The sequence below is a fragment of the Platalea leucorodia genome (genome assembly GCF_965183815.1).
Source record: "Platalea leucorodia genome assembly, chromosome: 7".
In the NCBI taxonomy this organism is placed as follows: domain Eukaryota; kingdom Metazoa; phylum Chordata; class Aves; order Pelecaniformes; family Threskiornithidae; genus Platalea; species Platalea leucorodia.
Window position 1 is genome coordinate 55,666,261 of NC_138829.1, and position 20,154 is coordinate 55,686,414.

Here is a 20,154-nt window from a genome sequence, read left to right on the forward strand (position 1 = left end):
TTATACAGCAAAGAGCAGAAAGGGACCAAAGCTCCCAAAGGCAAAATTTCCAGCAGTGGCCACCACAAGCCACGACGAAGTCAGTCCCTCACCCCGTCTGCGGCAGGTGGCGGGACAGGGACAGGAAGGCAGACACATCCTTTCTCCACCTGCAATAAAGTACACGCCAAAGGAAGCGGCCAGCCCTGCATCTGTACAAAAACCCTCCTGACCAACCACAAGAATCCCGAGTAAAATCTCTGACAAAAAAATTTTTTTTTTCTTGCTTACTGCAAAATTTAAAAAGAAATTGGTTTAAAACATGTTTTTTTTAAGTGCCTAAATTAGCAAATCCACTTTTGAGATGAAAAATTTTTTCCAGCCCAAGTTGTCTGGGGCAGGAGGTTGGGCTCAGTGAGGTCCTCCCTCAAGTCCCTTACCCCACAGCCAGCCTGAGGGCTTGACCATGCCAGCAGGACTGGGCAGACAGTGCGGTGTCTGGCTGATTTGGGGGATTAAGGATGCTTGGGCACTGTTTCGCCCAGCAGTTGCTCTGCTACCAAACTGGAACCGCAATGGTTTATCTCCCATTTGCACTGGTGCAGGATGGTTATATGCAATGAAAAGCAGCTCATCGGGATCCCTAAAAACTTAAGAGAGGCTATATCTACCCTGAGAAACCAGACAAGCACCATCTACCAGGAAACCTAACCTAGATACAACATTCTTTTTTCTCCTTTTTGCCTTTGGCGCATCTTCATCTCCCAGCTTTCAGGTCTCTGGGAACAGCCCAAACCAGTAAAAGCTAAGCAAATCCCAATAGCTGCTGGGAAACACCCCCAAATCTCGCCAAGAATTGCTGGGCACGTATTTATCTCAGGGGGCACGTATTTATCTCAGTGGGTTTGGGGGGGCATCTGCCACACGATTGAGGTTTCAGGGTTGTGTTTAAGGGCACCTCACCCTCTCTTGCAGGTTTGAGCCCCGAAAAGAGGAGCTGCAAAGCACTCTGTTCCTCCACAAAGAGTGGCGCTTGGCGTGGCCTTCTTCCCACCCAACTCTCACCCCAGGAGCAAAAATAAATGAAAAGTAAAAGAAAAAGTCAGGCGTCATATTCTGGATGGATATTTATTTGCTTAAGAGATTTTCTTTTTTTTTTTTTTTTTTTTTCATTTTTTCTTTTTTGGTACAAAGCATCCAGGAAAGCTTTTACTTCTCTTTTTAAAAAATAAAAACTAGGTTTCTTTTAAAAAAAGACACATGAAAAGGAAAAACAAAAAAGTCAATTATTTGCAATTGCTCTGTTTTTATTCTGCCTTCCCCGCCCCACCCACTTCCCTTCCCCCCCCTTAATTTGGACCGATTTTCATTCTTTTCCATATATATTTAATAAAATAAATAAAGGATTTTCTTTGTCGTGTATTGCAGTGCCATTTTTTTTTAAACAAAGGCTTCATGGCTCAACATTGCAAGGTAATAACAAACAAAAGGATTATACATTAAAATCCTCCCCCTCTCAAGACTCCCCCTAGCCCTCCCCTCCAAACCACGAAATAGAATACAATTCAAGTAGTCTTTTTTTTTTATGTTTTAAATGTATGGATATATAAGACAAAGCAAGTACAGAACTGGTTAACAGAGTGTCCCCATTTTATTAGCAAGTGAGAGTATATCATAGGGAGATGTAATTGATTCCCCCCTTTTTACGGTTCCTAGACAGATAATATATATTATTTTAAAACCAACCTATTTTACAGCCCTCTGCCCACCTCTCAAACCCATCCGCTCACCGAGTCCTGAGCCTCAAGCCAGAGACTTGCCTTTTCCCCCCCGTCCCATGCAGCGGTCCCAGCCCTGCAGCCACCCGGGTGCAGCCCCCCTCCTCCGCAGCCCCGGGGGGGGGGCGAGGGGAGGAGGGCAGGGGCGCAGGGCAGGGAGGGGGGGTCCGGCGAGAAGGACGCAAAGGGCAAGAGAAGGAAAAGGAGATGGTGGGGCGCGGAGCTGGTGCTTCTGCAGGGGCTCGGTGGCGAGGGCCGCCTGCCCGCTTGCCGGAGCATCGGTGCGCGAGCAAGCCGTCAGGGTGGGGAGGAAGCAGGAGGTCCCCCATGCCTGGGGAAGCCAGGCTCCGCCGGGGGTCCGTGCAGAAGCAGGGCCTCGAGTTGTAACTGGCAACACCTTCACCATTCAAAATAGTTTGTCTCTAGAACAGTTCCCTTTTAGTCTAAATTGTGGTGGTTTTGTTTTTTGTTTTTTTTTTTTTAAAAAAAGGATGCATGTCGATGTATTTCTGTGTGTGCGTGCATCTGTGTACATGAGTAACAGCCAACTAGCTCATATGGTCATGACCAAGCTATATTTCAGAAGAGAAAAGAAACACATTTATCACACTTTTCCTAAAACGAAAAGCTAAAATTTCAAGTTCAGTATTCGCTATCTTGTCCTTCCCTCCCCACCCTCCCTTGCTATTTCTGGGTTTTTTCCCTTCCAACTTACTTTAGCACCATAACACATTTTAAACATTACAATCCCTCTTCAGATACTACACAAAATGTCCCATAAAAATAGTGCTTTTTTTGCCAAAAAAGTTATATAATATATTATATATATAAATCAACTAAATCCGTGGCAAATGTGCAATGCAGACGCCTCCTCCATTTAAAGTGAGCATCAGCTCACTTTTTTTTTTTTTTCTTCTTTCCCCTTTCCTTTTTCTTCTCTCTTTCTCGCTTTCTCTCTCCTCTTCCACTCTTTCTCACGTCATCGATGATTTCAAAAAGGTGCAAGTCGATTTGGAATCTTGTAATGAAGCACACACACAAAAATGCAGATGGGGGCTCCTCAGAACTTCTTCTCAGGTACGTTTTTCTTTTAAAGGTGCAAAAGAAAGTTATAAAAATAAGAAAACCAAAAGAAAAAAAAAAAAGAAGAAAAAACTGGGGTGGGAATGAGGCAAAAAAATTATATCCCTCAATATTTCTCCCCACTTTATGTTTTTTTCTCTTTATTGTCAAGAAAGACATGGAATGGACTCTTTTCGAGGAAAAAAAAGATTTAAAAAAAATTTTAACTCCATATCCTTTTTCCCTCTTGCTCTTTCTTTTGTCTTCTGGCATTGGCACCAGGGATGTCACGCAGCGCCCGGCAGCAAAAAGTTCAAGTGCCAAACTGTCCCTTTGCAAGTACAGGCTTGGAAATACTGGGGGTGCGGGGAACGAAACAGGCCTGGGAAACAAAACAACCCTCCCCCCCACCCCGAAAGGACGATGCCGTGGGAGCGGCGCTGCTTGCCGCCGCCGCCGCCATCCCCTCCTTGCTGTGTCAGTTGTTTGGTTGGGGCCAGAGCGGCGTAAGAGTGCCCCGCCGCCCCGCTCCTCGGCTCGGTGGCCCCGGGGACGGAGGGGCTCGGGGGCCGGGTCTCGCCAGTCCTCCCGCCCTCCCCCGGGAGATCAAAAATCGAGACGGCTGGTCAGGGTTCATTTCTGGGGGCCAGCCGTTTCGGGGGAGGCTCGTGCTGCTGGGGGCCTCTGGCTGGGCAGGGAGATGAGGGGACGGTGCAGCGCCTTGGCCTCCTCGGCCGCTTGCAGCCCCTCCGCTTGCCACCGGTACTGGCGAGCCCGCAGGATGCTGGGCACCTCCCGCTGCAGCCGCTGGGAGCTCTTCTTCTGCCACACGTCGTACTTGGAGTACTTGGCGTGCGAGGGCTTCTGGAAGCTCTCCTGCAAGGGTACAAGATAGCAATGTCAGCCTCTCTGCAAGCCAGCCAGCCCTCTGGATGGGTGTGCCCCTCTCTGAGCTCCATCCACCCCGTGGAAACATTGCCCCATCCCTGGAAACATTCAAGGTTAGGTTGGACGGGGCTCTGAGCAACCCGATCTAGTTGAAGATGTCCCTGCCCACTGCAGGGGGATTGGACTAGATGACCTGTAAAGGTCCCTTCCAACCCAAACTATTCTATGATTCTGTGATCTAGTCTACCTCTGGTCCTCCACCTTATTAAAAGCTGACCTTCTGCAGGGTATTTGGCATGAGATGCCAACAGTTGCCCGCTCTTGAAGGCTCTGCAGAAGCAGAAGACCTTGCAGCTGGGGTCTGTCCTCTCCCACCCATGGCCTTCCCATCCTTTCTCTTGCTGTTTATTTCGGAGAAGGGCCATCATGCCAGCGCAGCCTCCCTACCTTGTTGAGTGCTGGCAGGCCCGCCAGGGACGTAGCGGAGAGGTCGCGCTCGGACTTGACAGACTTGGCGCAGTAGGTTTCCAGCAGAGCCAGGTCACAGCTCCGAAAGCAGCACTCCTCCACGATCCCCCGGTTGATCCGCCGGTTATTTCGTCCCACCGGTCTACCTGCAACAGCAGAGGCCCCAGCGTTAGCCGCCAACCTGGACTGGACTCTCTTCCCCCCTCCACAGCACCCATCCCCTTGCAGGCATCCCTCCACCAGCCACTGGAGACCGGTGGGTCCCACACACTTCAAAAACAGCAGCACTTCTCCCAGACCAGTCAACACGTGCCCACAAACCAGCCGAGTTTCACATTAAGACTTTCCCAGACAAACGTTGTTGATGCCAACAGGGCTCCCCACGTGCACGCAGCGCTAATTAAAGGCACTTTATATGGCGGTGATTTATTCCCCTCCTGTACCTCTGGCACAGGCGGCCTTTTTGGGCACCACTAAAGCAAGGAAGCTCAAACCCAGCCCAGCTGCCAGCGCTGCGCCGATTACTGCGACCGTCTCCGATGTTGATCCTGGCAAGTGAGTTTTATTAGAAAGAAGCAGCACGGCGTTGCAGCTGCCAACTTCTCTGCGTCGGGTCGACGCTCAGGCAGGTGAAACGAACCAAGGCGGCTAAATTTTACCAGATGGGACAGCTCTGAGACAGCTGCAGAAAGAATACAGGCTCCCACATCCGCCAAGAATAGCTATTAAACTTAATCTTTTAATAAGGGTTCCTCTCCCATTTCTGCCTGCAGAAGGATGCGAAAGCCCATGTCCGGTGCAGCAACAACCGAGTGCATTTCATGTCACTGCTTAATGATGGCCAAAACTCTCCAGAGGAAAAGCTTACATCAGTTTTACTGGTTTTCCTCCACCTCTTGAAATAACAGAGATAGATAGGCAAATTTGAATTTCTGATGTAAAACAAATTTGCTTGGGAATTGCGACTTCCAAAACATAAACCTGCCCAAAATGAAAGGATTCTCTCCGGGCCTTGGCATGTGGCATGTTATGTGCATGTGCTGTTGTGGGGTTTGCAGCAGGGGCTCTGCGCGCTGCAACAAGCGCCTCTTCCCAGCGCAAGGTGCTCCGAGGGAGGGAGCAGAGGCCGTGCAAGCGAGGCTTGCAAACAGGACCACATTCCAGCTGGGAGAATTTGGGCATGGGAAAAACAGAGCAAGCGGTGGAGGTGTGATGCACAAAATGGTCCATGTTGGCCCCATACACGACCTACAATCCCCCCGTGCACTCTGGATGAAGCAGGCGCTCAAGTATTTGGCCTTGCTGAAGATTTAAGGGCTCTGGCTTGCCAGGTGCTGACCAGTTTCCCTGGGGGGTACCCTATGTGGGTGCTCACCCAAAGTACCTCAGGACAAAGTGCAAAGCACAGGAGTTTTCTGAGCATGTAGTTCAACCCCACATGTGAAAAGCAGCCCCATATGTGCAATGCAAACATGCATGTGCAATGCAGTCTTGCGTGTGCAATACAGATATGCACGTGCATTCAACGCAGCCCCACGTGTACAACGCAGCCCTGCATGTTCAATGCAGCCCTGAATGCACAATGCAGCCCCACGTGTGCAATGCTGGCATGCAAAACCCCGCAACCATACCTCGCCACAGGCTCTGCAATAGCGAAGCCCCTGGCAGCAGGGCACGTGCTCTCTGTTAAAATCAGCCATGCCCCCATCAGCGGGGAGCCCTCTGCTCCACACTGGTGCATTGCTGCCGTGCTCGGAGGCCACGAGAGAAAACGCGGCATCAGGGCGCAGGATGATGGGGCAGCTGACTCATACCATGCAGCCTGCATTCGGGAGTCATTTCAAATGCTCTGTTTTCCACATTCATGCCCCCTGCACCACCACACTCCTTTTCTTTTTCTATTTCTCTGGGAAAAAATCAAGCATGACCTTTAGCCAGCCCCATGGGGAGGTAAGAAGGATGGTTCCCTCCAGGTAAAGGTTCAGTAAAGGGAGCACTGTTAAGTTTTCATTTTCTCTCTGTAAATGGACTTGGGCCATCCCTGGATTGGGCCCTCCCTTTAAAGGCAGGGCAGGTGTGTTCCTTGCTTGCAGCCGTACGAGCGATGCCAGTGCAGGCAATCCAGGTGGCGATGCCCAAGGGAGACGGGGGAGAGGAGCCAGCTTGGGGCCAGGTGCACCTATTCTGCTACAGGTATGCGATGCCCAGCGAGGTCCATGGGAGTTGTGCGCTGCCACCAACATCCCGTGCCGCATATGGCCCCTGCTCAGCATCTATCAACCCCAGTGCCCAAACCCGCGTGTGCGGCAGGTTGCTGAGGCATTAGGCTGCTCCAGAAAGGCATCCTGAGCACAGGCAGAAGGAGAGTTTGGAAGGATAAGAGAAAAAATTCAAGTCACCCCCTCTTGCTAGCACATCCCCAGAGGGCTGCATTCACACTCCCGCTGAACAGAAGGTTGCACAAGTGACAACACGCACAGTTCGGGGAGAAGTTGAGGTTTTGAAAGGTTACATGTCTCCTCTCGAAAACAGAAGTTGCCCACTTGCAGCTATGTGTTTGTTTGGAAAGAAGAGCAGGGAAAAAAAACAACAAGCAAAGCAGGACCATTTCACCGCCTTGCCATCAAGGGCACTTTCTGGCATGGGAGCACGTGGGAAGATCACAGCAGCACGTGTCTGCAAATGCCCAGGTGTGGCACTGCCAGGGTGAGCTCCCGGCAGGGACCACTGTGGCGGCACGGCCCCTTCCTCCCCACTCGCTGCCCCTGCCCAGCCGGCGGGCACACGCGTGGCCCACGGCCCCAGTGCACTGCCCCTTCTCTCTTGCATAAAGCTGCTGCATGCCGCTCCCCTTGCTGGCACTGCTGCCAGCTCCGCTGCGACGGTCCGATAGGGCACATTTCCCATTACGTAATTGTCCGTACAGATCTCGTCAAATGCCGATACAATCCTCTGTGGGAGAGTTACTTCAGGAAAAAAAATAGGCAAACATAACAAACAGGGATTTAGTCCCAGAAAGTACCTGGAGACAACAACCCAGGGAAGAGACGCCAGGACATGGCTGGTTAACAGCAATATCGCTGTTGACCTGGATTGGGAAAAGCGTTGGTTCCATAACACGATTTACGCATGGACTAAAGGTTGAATTTCCTGGCTTTTGCCCATGGGTGCCATCTCACTTTACCGCCACTGCCAAACCCAGGGAGGGTTTTGCCACTCCATCCCTTGCCCACAGGGGAGAGCTGTGCGGGCAGCAGGCTGCAGCACCGCCGGGGCGCACGAGCCACTTCCCATTGCAGCGATGACCACCTCCTCCTGAGTCAATGCGCTTCCTCTCGGCCTTCAATGAATGGCTGTGCTCTCTTTTTCCCCAAATTGTGCTCCACCAAAACCTCCCACAGCTCTGCTGAGCAGACAAGCCCCACGATGCAAAGCCCAGCGGTGCAAAGTCCTCCGGCTGCCGAGAGTTATTGCTGTCCGGCAGCAGGCTATCCTGACAGGCAGAGCTGGGCATCCCGGCGGCGGTGCAAAGCCAAACCCGCTCCAGGAGAACCCGGAGGCCGCGTACCTGCAGCTCAGCTATGCCTTCGTGCCAGAGCCTCGCCTCCGTGCTGGAGCCTCCACCGTGGCCACAGGGGGACAGGAGGGTCTCTTCCCTAGCATCACCACCCCACTGCTCTGGGCTCCCCACCCTCACCGGGGCCAGACAGATGCTGCAGGGAAGGGTGCGTGGTGCCGGTGCCACCCTGGTCGGGTCCCCTGTCCTCCGGTCAATCAGGCGGCAAGCCGAGTGGAAGGGGACTTTGGGTGTAAACAGTCCCCGCGCCCCTGTCGCAGGAATGTCGGGAGCAACAAGGGGGCCTTTGTGCGGCACCGGGCCCCGTCCCAGTGCCCCCGGCCTGGCCCTCCCCCACCCCGGCACCACACTTTCCCCCCTGCTTTTTCCTAGTATTATTCGGAGGAGCGGCGGGCGCACAAGAATGTGCCCCGTCAGCACAAGCGGCTGCAAAGAGCTAAATTCTTATCAGCTGTTGGAAAGGAGGAAACAGGAGCTGTTGTTTACAGAGAAGTCGGACGCCTCTCCCCCTGCAGCCCCTTCTCCCCTCCCTGCCAGCATTGCATGACAGCAACTTCGCAGCCGGGGCTTCCTCTCGACCTGCCCCGCTTGTTTCACTCGGGGCTGTGCTCAGCATCCCTCCATGGGCCAGGCCGCCATCCCCAGGGTGGGTGCCAGTGAGCAGGGAGGGAAGGCCGCAGAGCCACATTGGGATGTCACCACCTTGCCGGCACCTGCAGGCCAGCCCCAAAAGCCTTCAAAGTCACAGAGGGGAGGAATCACGGCAGAGGTGGAGAGCAAAGCACGCACGGCACCAGATGCAGCTTGCCCAGGCACCCCCCAGGATGCGGCATGGGGCTGGCACGGTGCACATTGCCATGCCCACCCTGCATCCCATGGCCGGGTAATCCTGGCACCACCAGCTACTGCCCCTGTTCGTGCAGCTGTTTTGCAGCCCCAGCTCTCAGAGGCAGCTTCAACATCCTCAGCCCCAAGCACCTGCCAGCTACGATGCCTCCAAGGGCACCTGGCGGCTGAGACTCGCTCCCCACAACAGAGGACAGATGGGCATCCTAGTGTTCAGGGGGTGCACCCTCATCAGTCTAGGTTGCATGTTTCCCCATCGCCAGATGCTGGAGGGATGAAACACTGTCAGTACGCTGCATCCCCTTGCATGGATGCAAACAGTGCTGTATTTCAGAGCTAGCTTTGCTAGCTAAGTGCTCCCTTCTAAGAATGCAGAGCATCGTTTAAGTACTTAAATCACCGCTGCAGCAGAAAACCAACAATGGATATTCATACCATTTTTGTTTTTTCCAAGATTACCAGTCGGATGCTTGCAACAAGCCCCATCCAGCAAGCAGGGCCCACCTGTACCTGTGGGACAAGGCTGCCCAAGTCATTCACCTCCTGTATGAACAACTGCGTTAGTGCAGGCTGCTCATCAGGTCGCATGTCCCATGCTGAGAAGTGCTCATGACAAACTCAGACACGGTTTTAAGACGTAAACCCGCGATCGTGCGCCACAACCATGCCCTATCAAGCCTACACGATGACGATAGCGTAGCCATGAGGGTTTAGGAGTGAAGATGAATACGGTCTGGAGAATTAATCACTTTACGAGGCCCACTGATAGAGGTAGAGGGAAAAAATTAGGTGAGCTGGTGATGTCCAAACCCTTCAACAAGTAGAGCCATCATCCAAACGTCTTCAGCCCTGCACGGCACAGGCTGGCCAGATACTGAAGGGGTTAAAATATGGGACTGGGGGGACTTTGCTTCATCCCCCAGCACCTGGGCTCTCCAGAAATATTCAAAAAGAAGGAGAGATGGGAGAGGACAAAAAAAAAAAAGCAAGAATCCCCTTGCAAGCACCAGACTGGCCACTTGGCACCAAGCGACTTGTCTGCCTTCAAAAATGTTTTTATTTTGGCCTGGGTGGCTGGGTCATTTGAGGTGAAAGGAGGTCAGTTTGTCCGTAAAACAAAAGCCCCATTCCCTTTCATCCCCAGAGAGGGGGAGGAGGGAAGAGAAACCAGGGAGGGAGACGGATGCTCCTCTATATATAGAGGGCAAGGAAGAGGTGTGAGAGTGGGAGAGGAGCTCGCCTCCTCAACACGCCAGTAAGGCCAGCCCTGGACCCACCACCTTGGCTGAGCTCCGGCACGGGGCTTGTTGGTGGAGAAAAGGTGGAAGGGGGAGATGAAAATAGGAAGGGCAGCTGACGTGCAAACCCTCGCCACTTGGCTCGGCCAGAGGAAGAAAGCACGCTCAGGGGATCCCCAAAAGCACCGCCTGCCCGCAACACCCGGGGGGCCGTGAAAACATCCCGCTGCTCAGCTGGGACAGGGCAGAGCAACCACCCTCGATAGTTGCAAAGCCACCTGCAGCCCAACCGCCTGCCCAAAATTACACAGCCCAAACCCTGGCTGCTGCTAGATGCAGGATCCCTGTGCCTCTCCCTGCCCAGCCTCAGAAGGCTGCGTCAGCCAAGTCTGGTTGAGCATCCAGGTTGGGAAAGGACATCCAGGGTCGTCTCCTAACTTTGCAGCACCCCATTCCCTGCACAGGGAGACTGGGAGAGGAGGGCTCTCGACTCCACTACTCCAAACAACACCCTGTTACTTGAAAACAACTTTTTAATTCCTTTTCCCAAGGTAGAGGCAAGACTGCCAAATGCATGGCACCATGTGCAGCTGGCATCTCCATCCTTTTCCCTTCTGCTTGGCTTTGCGCATTTCCCACGGTCAGTCACTCTGCGGTTCAGTCCTCAGTGGGCAGCAAGACACAGGGTCTTCCCTCTCCCAGGCAGAACAGAGGACTGAAACATCAGGACAAGGCATCACACTCGAGGCACCTCCGCCCACAGATTTCTGAGCATCCATCGCTACTGGTTTACTCCTCCTCCTCCCCGTTGACCAGCTAAGCTGTTGTACTGCTAATGCCAATGGTCCAAACCCCCAAAGCATCCTGGTGGAAAGCCCACTCCAGCCAACTGTCCTGAAGCCACCTGCACTCTGCGGACAACAGCAACACTGCATTTTTTGGCACTAGCTGCACTGCAAAAGGTTAAGACATCACTCTTCAGTGACAGGTTCACCAGCAGGTAGCCAGGAGGCCACAAAGCGTATTTTGGGAGCAGCCTAGAAGCTGCTGCTATACCCAAGCAAAGCCTGTGCAGAAAGAGGGAGTGCTCAGCTCCCTGCCTGCTCTCAGAATGCAGCAATTAGGCAGCCAGGTTTAAAAGTAAGCCAGGGCCCAAGCTCAGCAGAGAGCTGGCTGCAGACATCCTCGTTATTTTAATGACTTGCCCGCATTGCTGGTGAGCTGACCACCTATGGCTCCCCAGCAATATTTGACTCTCCCAAGCATCAAATGCAGGACCCCGTTTCCCCATGGGACTACACAGTCCCCAAAACCGTCGTGAGGTGGGTTCATGTCACCCTGAGCACGTCACTTTTCTCCCTCCTCTCCTGGCCTACTGCCATGTACAAGGCAATCACGAAAAGCACTAGCACCGGGCTGCAAAACCCCTCCTTTCCCGCCCAGCCCAGCTCCATGGAAGCAAGGCGCAGGGTGGGGGCAGCATCCTGCCCACTGCCAGCAGCTGCCCAGCACTTACTGAAGTAGAAGCCCCTGTCCCCGCAGACGAACTGCAGCGTGTCCACCAGCTCCCCGCCGCAGAGGGTCTCCGCCGTGCCATACGCCGCAGCTGAATCCAGCGCGTAGGCCAGGAAAGCCAGCAGCAGCAGCAGCATCCGCCTCGCCGCACACATCCTCTGCACCTGGGGACAGAGGCACAGCGTTATCACGGCAGGAGACACCCCTCTCTGCCACCTCCCCTGGGCAGTGCCCCCCCCCTCGCCCACAGCACACCCGTGGTTTGATGCCCGGACATGTCAGGATGCTGCAGGGAAGGACCGGCAGTGCTGAGCCGGCCGCTGGTGCAAGGCTGGCTCCCTGCGCTCGCCCCACCGGTCAGCTGCTCTGGCCAGACAAGGTTTGCATTGAAGCAGTTTTTCCATTGGAAAATCCCACTTCAGACTACCTCTGAAAGGCTTTTATTCCCCCTGCTCTTTCAACAGCATGATTTTCCCCCCTCCCCTTTTACATGTGAAATCATCCAAATTATTATCAGGAGAGATTTTTTTTTTTCAGTTCTGATGACAGGTTTTCATGCCCTACCTGAACGTATGTTCCCCCAAAGCAGAAACAAATGAAGTTTCAACCTGTCCTAAAGCTGCTTTTGAGGAAAGCTGGGTTTTGCCAGGGAGCAGCAGCCTTCGATCCAGGCGTGCAAGACACTTGCATGGCTGAGGCTCAGGCAATCGAGGGGCTGATTGCACAAGCCGTATTTGCTGACAAGAGCCGGGACTGAGAAGACATCTCTCAGGAGCAGAGCGGTCCCACGGGAAATGTGCCTGAGGCATCACCAAGAAGGGCCAAGGGGGTATCAGCCAGCACGGAGGATTAAAAAGAAACTCCCTAGATATTTGCTAACTAACCCAAAGATTTCCCCTGACCCAGCTCCAGCAAGCAGCTTTACCTTCCTGTCAGCTTCTGCAGGTGTAAAGTGAGGGTGCTATTGCCTCACCAGATGAGGCAAAACCCATGAATGGTTCCAGGCATTAGAGTTCCTCAGTGATGAGCATCACTGTACATATATAGCCAAGTAACGATGGTGGCCAGACAGGTCAGCTCAAAATGAAGAGGGGAAGTGTGGCAAAATAGCAGCTGGCATGGGGCAACGCTAAATCTCAAGTGGAGCATCCCCTCTCCCTGCTAACGCTCAGCCAAGACACTGGGTTTCACATCCAGCCTTCATCACCATAGCATCTGAGCAACTCAAGAATAATATCAGTTAATGAATATTACCTCACCCCCCCGGGATGCTCAGAGATGGAGCCGAAGCCCAGGATAGATTAAATGACTCGCCCAAGGTCACAGGGGAAGTCTGCAGCACTGCCAGGAAATTAGCCCAGCTCCCCTGGGGCCCCGCTACGGTCCTGCCAGCAATAAAGCCACCCTTGCTACCAATTTTTTACCAGCATGTAGCTCAAATCATTGCTGCTAGAAATGCACCATGCTTACAAGTCACGAGCTTTTCTGAGCAGCGGGAGGGCGGGGATCAGCAGCAAGAAAAGCCAAAACAGAGGCTGCAAGGCCTGGGTGGGCTGAGAGGAGTAACCCCCCACGACAAGCTTCATTGCCCATCGTATTGCTCAGCCTGTGCTGGCAGAGACCAGCAAGGCTGGCAAAACCCCTCCGGGGCTCTGGACAAGACACACAGCAGCCCTGGGAACAAACTGAGCTGAAACCAGCAAGTGATGGGACCAGGACCAGCTTTTCCAGTAGCACCGGTCCCTTTGACCCACCTGGGGAGCTTTGGTCTATATTACACTAGCAGCAGAAGGATGGCACCGCGCTGTGATTGCACCGCACTGCCAAGCTGCAGTGTTTTGCCACCAACACCTTTTCACCTTGATTTTTTTATCAAGTGGCCAACGGATGTTTACTGGGCCTCGCCAGCAAGACTGCAGCATCACCTGCGCTGCTTGAATGCGCAGCTGTCCCTAGTGCAGCAGCACCAGCAGCCGGATCTCCAACCAACAAGACAGCAATGGTCCTGCTCCGGTCCTGCTCCCTTTCCTCTTTTTTTACATGCAGCTCCTGATTGCTGGTGTCCCTGGGGCACAGGTAGCACCGGCAGCTCATTGCCAGGGCGACAGATGTGTGCCAACCAGTGCCACCGTTGAAGCCGCTGACGTGGGACTTCAGGACACCCAAATAATCCCCCATCCCCAATTAGGTTCCTGCTGGCTGCAAGCACTGAGGCTAACAAGCAGGCTGCATGCCAGCCTCCCCCAAGCCAGAGCTGGCCCCTCAGAAGGGGCTTACTTGGTGGCACAGGTGGCAAACACAGTTTTTCCTCCACATTCAGTCCAAAGAAAGGGGTGAGATGCTCTGAAGCAAGGGGAGAGTGAGGTTTTGTCAGCAGGGCGATATCTGATGCTGGGGAGACCTGATACCTTCTGTGGAAAAAAACTTGTGCTCCTTGGAAAGTACCCGCTCCTGTGTAACCCGCACTGCAAGCACAAGGCGGCCCCTGGCAGCTCTCCCTGCCTCCACTGCAAGCTCTTTTAGGGTGCCCACGCACCCCGTAACTCCGGCCAGGAAGCCCCCCCCGACACCGTGAGGACAGGATGACGCTGCCATCCAGAGCCGGGCTAACATGGAGGTGTGCGATGCGATCCAGTCCCCCTTTGCCCACGCATCAACCGCCAGCCCTTTCCACCCCTGTCACCTTGGCATCTCCCCGCTCCTTCCAGCAGCCGTGTAACAAGAAACCAGGCAGCAAAGCAAAAAGCATCTTTATTTACTACCCGGTGCTGCAGTTTCTCTCCAGCCTGATGGAGCTGCAACCCAACCCCATAAGCCCTTCCCTCTCGCTTCAGCCCTACTGGCCCTGTGGAGGAAAAGCCCCCAGGCTTCACCCAAAGGCTCCGCAGCCTCCCAGGGTGCCTTCACCGGCTCAGTGCATCCCTACGACCTTTCAATCAATGCTTCGCCCTTCCTGCTCCTCCTTAGCAGGGATGAGCAGCACCCATGCAGGAGAGCCCATACCCACCTCACCATGGCTGCCAGAGCAGGCACTGCTCCCCAGAACAGGGTGGCACGACATGGCTGGTTACCCACAGCCCACAACCCAGTGCAAGCACCATGCTGCCTGTACAGGTTGCATGTGGCTTCAGTTGTCATGGCCAAATCCTGCTCAGCATTGTGAGTCTAAGCTCTATGAACCCCTCCAAGCCTTCATTCTCCACTGGAAACATGAGACAGCACTGCTTTTGGTTTCTAGTCCAAGCATTAGGACAGGGACAGCCCCCTCAGCTGTGGGACAGGAATAAATTCACAGCAATGGCTGGAAAAACCTTCAGTTTTTATTAGAAAGCCTCTCTCACATGAGATGTAACAGGAATAAGGCAGCGAGAGGCAAGCGGGGCACTTTCCTAATGGGCAAGGTCCTGTCTCTGCTAGGAGAGTGGCTACACCCACCGAAGTTTCATTCTTGCCAAAGCGGGTTGAATGCTGGCTGCCATTGCCCCTCACGTGCCGACAGAGAGCTCAAACGCTTCAGGATGAGGTTTTAACCAGGAGCACTGGGAATGGCAGTGCAAGACATGCCAGGTGCCCAACAACCTGAATGCTGAATTCCTCCTAACAAGGGCTCAGACCCCACGTGGCATGCAAGAGCGTGATGCAAGAGGAATTTCTTGGTTGCACAGGTGTCCTGCACCATCCTGGGAACTGCACCCGAAAGCAGCCTTCTCAGCATGGGAGAGGTTCACACAGCCATCGGAGCATGATGCTGGCCTCTCCTTGCCTGGAGAGGGTCTGCTTTGCTCTCCATCCTTCATGTCCTTCTCTTGCCTTCCCCCGCATCCCCATGTCCTCACACAAAGCCACGCTGCTGCTGGAGCCAGCTCAGCCGCAAGCTGCTGTGCACAGGATGCTCCCAGCTGCCTTGGGACTCCTGCATATTCCCCACCTCGCAGCACAGGCTGCTGCACCCGTGGCCGGGGACCCCCAAAAACCTCTCGGCAGCCCCCAGCCAGTGGGGACACGCCAACAGAGAGGGTCCTCTAGGACCGGCTGCGGTGTGCCGGGAGTGAGCCCAAGGGCAGGTCTGCAGCGGAGCCACCAAGGGATTTTTTCAGGATTTGCTGCAGAATCAGTTGGATCGACAATTTCTGTCCAGCTGCTGGGGAGTCGGGGGCCAAGAGGCCACAGTGTGCTACAAGGCCCTGTTGCCAAATCTCGGGAGGACAGCTCAGGCATCCCTTGCATCCAGGCTTGTGCTGAGCCAACCAAACCATGGTGCCTCTCTTGGGCAACAAACATCTCCCCAAAAATGGAGACTAAACCTCCTGTCTGACCTAATTCCTTCTTCAGTCTGGCCTTCATTACAATTTAATATGAACAGAACAACGTAGGAGGGAATTGACAGATGGCCCAGTCTGCAAAATTTGGATTTGGACAGCAAAATGAAAAAAAAAAAATCTCGCTTCTTTGTGGAGCAGTGCAGCATTTAAAAGGGAGCACGGCAAAAAGTCATCATCCCAAACTCAGCGGTGTGTGCAGCAGGGGAAAACCCCAGTTTGCACATCCCGGCCTCCATCACCCTCCACCCCTCCAAAAAAAGCAGGCAGACTGATGTTTTGCTACTCCGACAATGGCCTGCGAGAGATGCTGAGCATCTCTCTGCATTATTCCTCTTGGAGGGCAGCCCCAGGAGAGCGGTAAGCTGACCCCGTTTTGAGTGTGGCTCTCCCGAAGGGGCAGGACACAGGCGCGCGCCAACCTTGCGCATGCCAAGCGAGTGCCGCCCCCGGCCACGGGCAACCTCGCGCAGGGCGCCGGGCCACGACACCCCAAGATGCCAAATAGCAAAGGGCTAGCAGAGGCCGGTGGGGAGAGGCAGGTGCCCTGGCAGCCGAAAACCACCCTGGGGCTGCATCTTGGGCAGCAGCACCGGGATCAGGCGCCCAGCGGTACCCAAAGGGAGAGAAGCTGCGGAGTGCTGTGCTGCAGAAGAGCCTCCCTTTTCATCCAAGAGAAAGGACGTTTCCAACCCACAGCTTGGAAGAAGCAAGCTTCAAAACACAAAACTTTCTACCATCAAGCTGTCAGGCGAAAAAAACTGACCCAGGACCAGGGGTTTTGCTGTTCAGCTCAGGCTTGAAAAAAACAAAACACTCCTGATTCTTGGCACCTGGCTTGCATGACATTTATATGGCTGAGGTTGGCAACGCTGCTGCTATTTTTACCCCACACTTTTTTGTCTTCACTGCTCGTCCTCATCAGCAGCCCACTCCACCCTGCACTGGGGGTCACCTTTCCGCCTCCCATCCTGCGAGCGGGGAGAGACGCCTGCCTCCTCTGCCTGCGGGACAGGGGCCGGGGCAGGCAGGGGAGTGCTGCCTGCACCCTGCATCTATTGGTGCTGCAGCAAGGACTACCGTAGCTGTGGAAAAATCAAGCTGAAAAAGGTGAATGGGGTATTCAGTACCATTTACTCACCCCACTGGGGAGTAAGAACGTATTGCACAAATTTTGGTATGCAGCCCAGAAACATTTGATTTATTGCACAAAAAAAAGGAAATGCAATCTTGCTTAACTCTTCTAAAGACAGCTGGCAGGACCCAGGGAAGGGATTTAAGTCCATTTTAGTAGCCTCACTTAACTCCTTTCTTTATTGTTCCTCTCTCCTTTCTGCATTCCCGTCCAAAACCTGGAGTATATCAGGGAAAGTTAACAGCAAGTTAAGCTGTTAAATCAGAAATTGTGGTGACTGGAGTCTACTGGCAAGTGATATTCCCACAACACGTTGAACTTGCTTTATGTCTTGGCAGAGCAGCTTTAACCCTTTCAGAGCTGGGCTGCAATGCCAAGGCTGATTTCTTCCCCCGGTGCCCCCACCTCTCCTGACCCCTCACGCGAATGTGTCAAGGGAGGCCGGTATCTCTTTGCCCAGTTAAGACATACAGCAGCCTTTAAAAGCAAAGGCAACCCAAAGAAGGATCGGAGAGGTCACTCCCAGGACACGAGCGGGGAGAGGGTGGGCCACTTACAGTGCTCATATGCACTGCTGGAAACACACCAACTCCTCGGTCCCTCTAAAAATAAGACCTCACCTGCTGTGTTTGCTTTATTTAAAAAAAGAAAAGTACAGAAATACTTTTCTCTGGTGCTCCACGAGGCAAGCTGGGCTCACTCCGAAGCCTATCGGAATCAATGGGAAGACATGCACTGACACCTCCGGGTTGCCTGGTCAAAACAGCAGCCCTCCAGCGGGGCTGCAAAAAGGATCACCTGTCAGAAAAAGCACTGGGACACACACGCAGACACATTTTGGCTCTCAAATTTCATGTGGCGGTGGGAGGGGACCCACGGTGTCAAACCTTTTATCCCTTAATGAATTTTCACAGGAGCCGGGATAGCCCCTTTGAAAGGCTGAGTGAACTTGTGTGGGTGTCGACAACATGGAGCAAGATTTACAGCTCTGACCCATTCACCCCCACCAAAATTGTCAAGTTGGGTCCAAAACAGCTCAGTGAAGCTCAAATCAGAAGTGTCAGTCAGTTTTATTCCTCCAGATGTCCTTAGCACAAAGTCACCCTCACAAAACCCCATGACCCAGGCTGCTCAACTCCACTCTAAATCAAGGCAAGAGGAGGAATAAAAAACACAACACCCTGAACCCTGTGAAGTAAAAGGCAAACACACACACACACACGGGCACGCAACCTGACAACAAATAAACCCAAAGAAAACCAGGCCCTGGCCTCCCAAGCACACCCCGGTATCTGGAAGAAAACTACAGACTTTGTATAGGAAGCCTCGACTCGAGGGTTGAAAGCAGCGGTTCTCCCGAGGTGTCTATTTAAAACCGCCCACACAAACCTTGTTTTTACACTTGATTGCTCCACGCCGCCTGAGCAAGACCTGGCGTATCAGAAACCCTGCTGAAGTACCGCTGGCTCCAGGCAAGGCAGCCACATCTGCTGGTACAGTTATGCTAAATCCGAGTTTCCTCATGTGCCCCAATTCCCTACTGCTCAACAGAGTGCTAAAACTTTTCCAAGTTGCGCTCTTAAAACAATTACTGTAGGTAAAAGCAATTGGGAAGGAAGAAGAAGAAAAAAAAAAAAATCACACAAAGTCGACGGCTGCATGCCAGCCATTAACTCTCACTCCATTTTGGCTTCGCTTTCTTGTTTTTCCTCTCTGTATTTTTATCCCTCCGAGACCGAGCGCGCCGCAGTGTTTTGCAGAAGAGTTTAATAACCTCCCCGGCCCCCGAAGCCGGAGAACGGTCTGTCCCTCGCCGCGCCGCGCCGCTGCGAGCGCCTCCCGCTCCCCAAGCCGCCCCGCGGGCGGCGGCAGCGCCGCGGGCAGCCAGGGGCCGCGCAGCCCTGCGTGACCTCGCATAGCCCCGGCCCCGCCGCCGGCCCTCCCGGCCCCCGCACGGCCGCGGCTCCCCGCACAGGCGCGCTGCTGCCGGCCGGGCCCCGCAGGCCCCTCGGCGGCTCCCCGCGCGGGACCGCCCCGCCGCCGCTCGGGCGCGCAAAGGGCGCGCAAAGGGCGCGCAAGCGGCGCCGCTGCCGGCGCCCCGCCGCAAGGCGCGGCGGGCGGCGGGCGCAGGCGGCCGGTGGCTGCCCCCGCCGCCGGGACGCGGGGCGCCCCCCGGGGACACCCCGCGCACCCCACGGCAGCGGGCCGCCCCGCCAGCCCGCCGCTGGGCCGGCTCTCGGGGTCCCTCTAGTGACACGCGTGGGGACGGCGGGCAGCGGGGCCGGCGCGGCGCGGCGCGGCTCGGCTCGGCATGGCACGGCGCGGCATGGCACGGCTCTGCCCGGCGCGGCGCGGCGGAGCCCTCCTGCCTCTGCCCGCGGAGGGGCGGCGCGGAGCGGCGCGGAGCGGAGCGGAGCGGCGCTGCGCTTACCTTGGCGCTGCCGCTGCTACTCTCAACTTCTTGCGGCGGCGGCGGGCCGGGGAGGAAGGCAGGCTGCCGGCAGCGCTCATCCGTGTGTGCCCCGGCGCTTGACATGCTGCTCTCCTGCCCTGGCAGCGATCGCGGCTTTGGCTCGCCTTCCCCGCGCCCTGGCTCGCTCTCCTCGCCTTGCCTTTTTGGTATGTCAAGTCCCTCCTTGATTTTGTCTGAAGGATGTTATTTTGTTACGATCAGGTATTTTGTTATTCTAGAGAGCGAGCGAGCGAGCGAGCTCTTTCCTTTTCTTTCCGTTTTTTTTTTTTTTTCCTTTTTTTCTGGTTTTCTCCCCCCCTTTTTTTTTTCCTTCTCTTTCTCTCCTCCTGCTTTGGTTGCCCCTTGGGTGGCTCTCACTTTTGTGTTTACTGACTGCGTCCCCCTGGCCGGGGCGGAGGGGCCGGCTGCCTGACTGCCCGCTGCTCCCGGCTGGCTGCCCCACGAGCGAGGAGACAGGCAGGGCGCTCCGGCTGCCCCCCTTTTATACCCCCCCAATGGGCATGCTCTGACTTCCCCAGCGAGCACCAGCCCGGCCACGCAGCCAATAATGTTGCAGAGCGGTCTAACCCCCTCTCTTCCCTCCCTCCCTTCCTTTCTTCCCTCCTTCTCCCTCGTAACCCTCCGGAGTCCAGCTCGGGGAGGGAAGAGGGGACAGAAAGTTTCTGCCGCACGGTTTCTTCGCGGGCTGCTCCCGGGTGGGGGCTTTGACCCACCCCGCCCGGCCCCGGCGGGGCGGGGGGCTGCGCGCCTCCCCCGCAGGTGAGGGGAGGAGGTGGGGGTCCGCGCCCCGACCCCCTGCCCAAAATGCTGGGGGGCACCCCCCGAGCGCCTCTGGCTGCCGAATGGCGAGCCCCAAGCCCTGGAGGCGAGGGGGGG

At 54.8% G+C, this 20,154-nt stretch overlaps 1 protein-coding gene across 1 annotated transcript; it reads right to left on the reverse strand.

Annotated features, from left to right (window-relative positions):
- Positions 1–1,584: 1,584 nt before the first annotated feature.
- Positions 1,585–19,705, reverse strand: IGF2 (insulin like growth factor 2). The gene is made up of 4 exons (XM_082317270.1): positions 19,237–19,705; positions 11,353–11,515; positions 4,155–4,321; positions 1,585–3,695 (listed from the first exon to the last, which is right to left on the reverse strand). The coding sequence occupies exons 1-4, from the start codon at positions 19,339–19,341 to the stop codon at positions 3,453–3,455; spliced, it is 678 nt and encodes a 225-aa protein (XP_082173396.1). The 5' UTR covers positions 19,342–19,705; the 3' UTR covers positions 1,585–3,452.
- Positions 19,706–20,154: the final 449 nt, after the last annotated feature.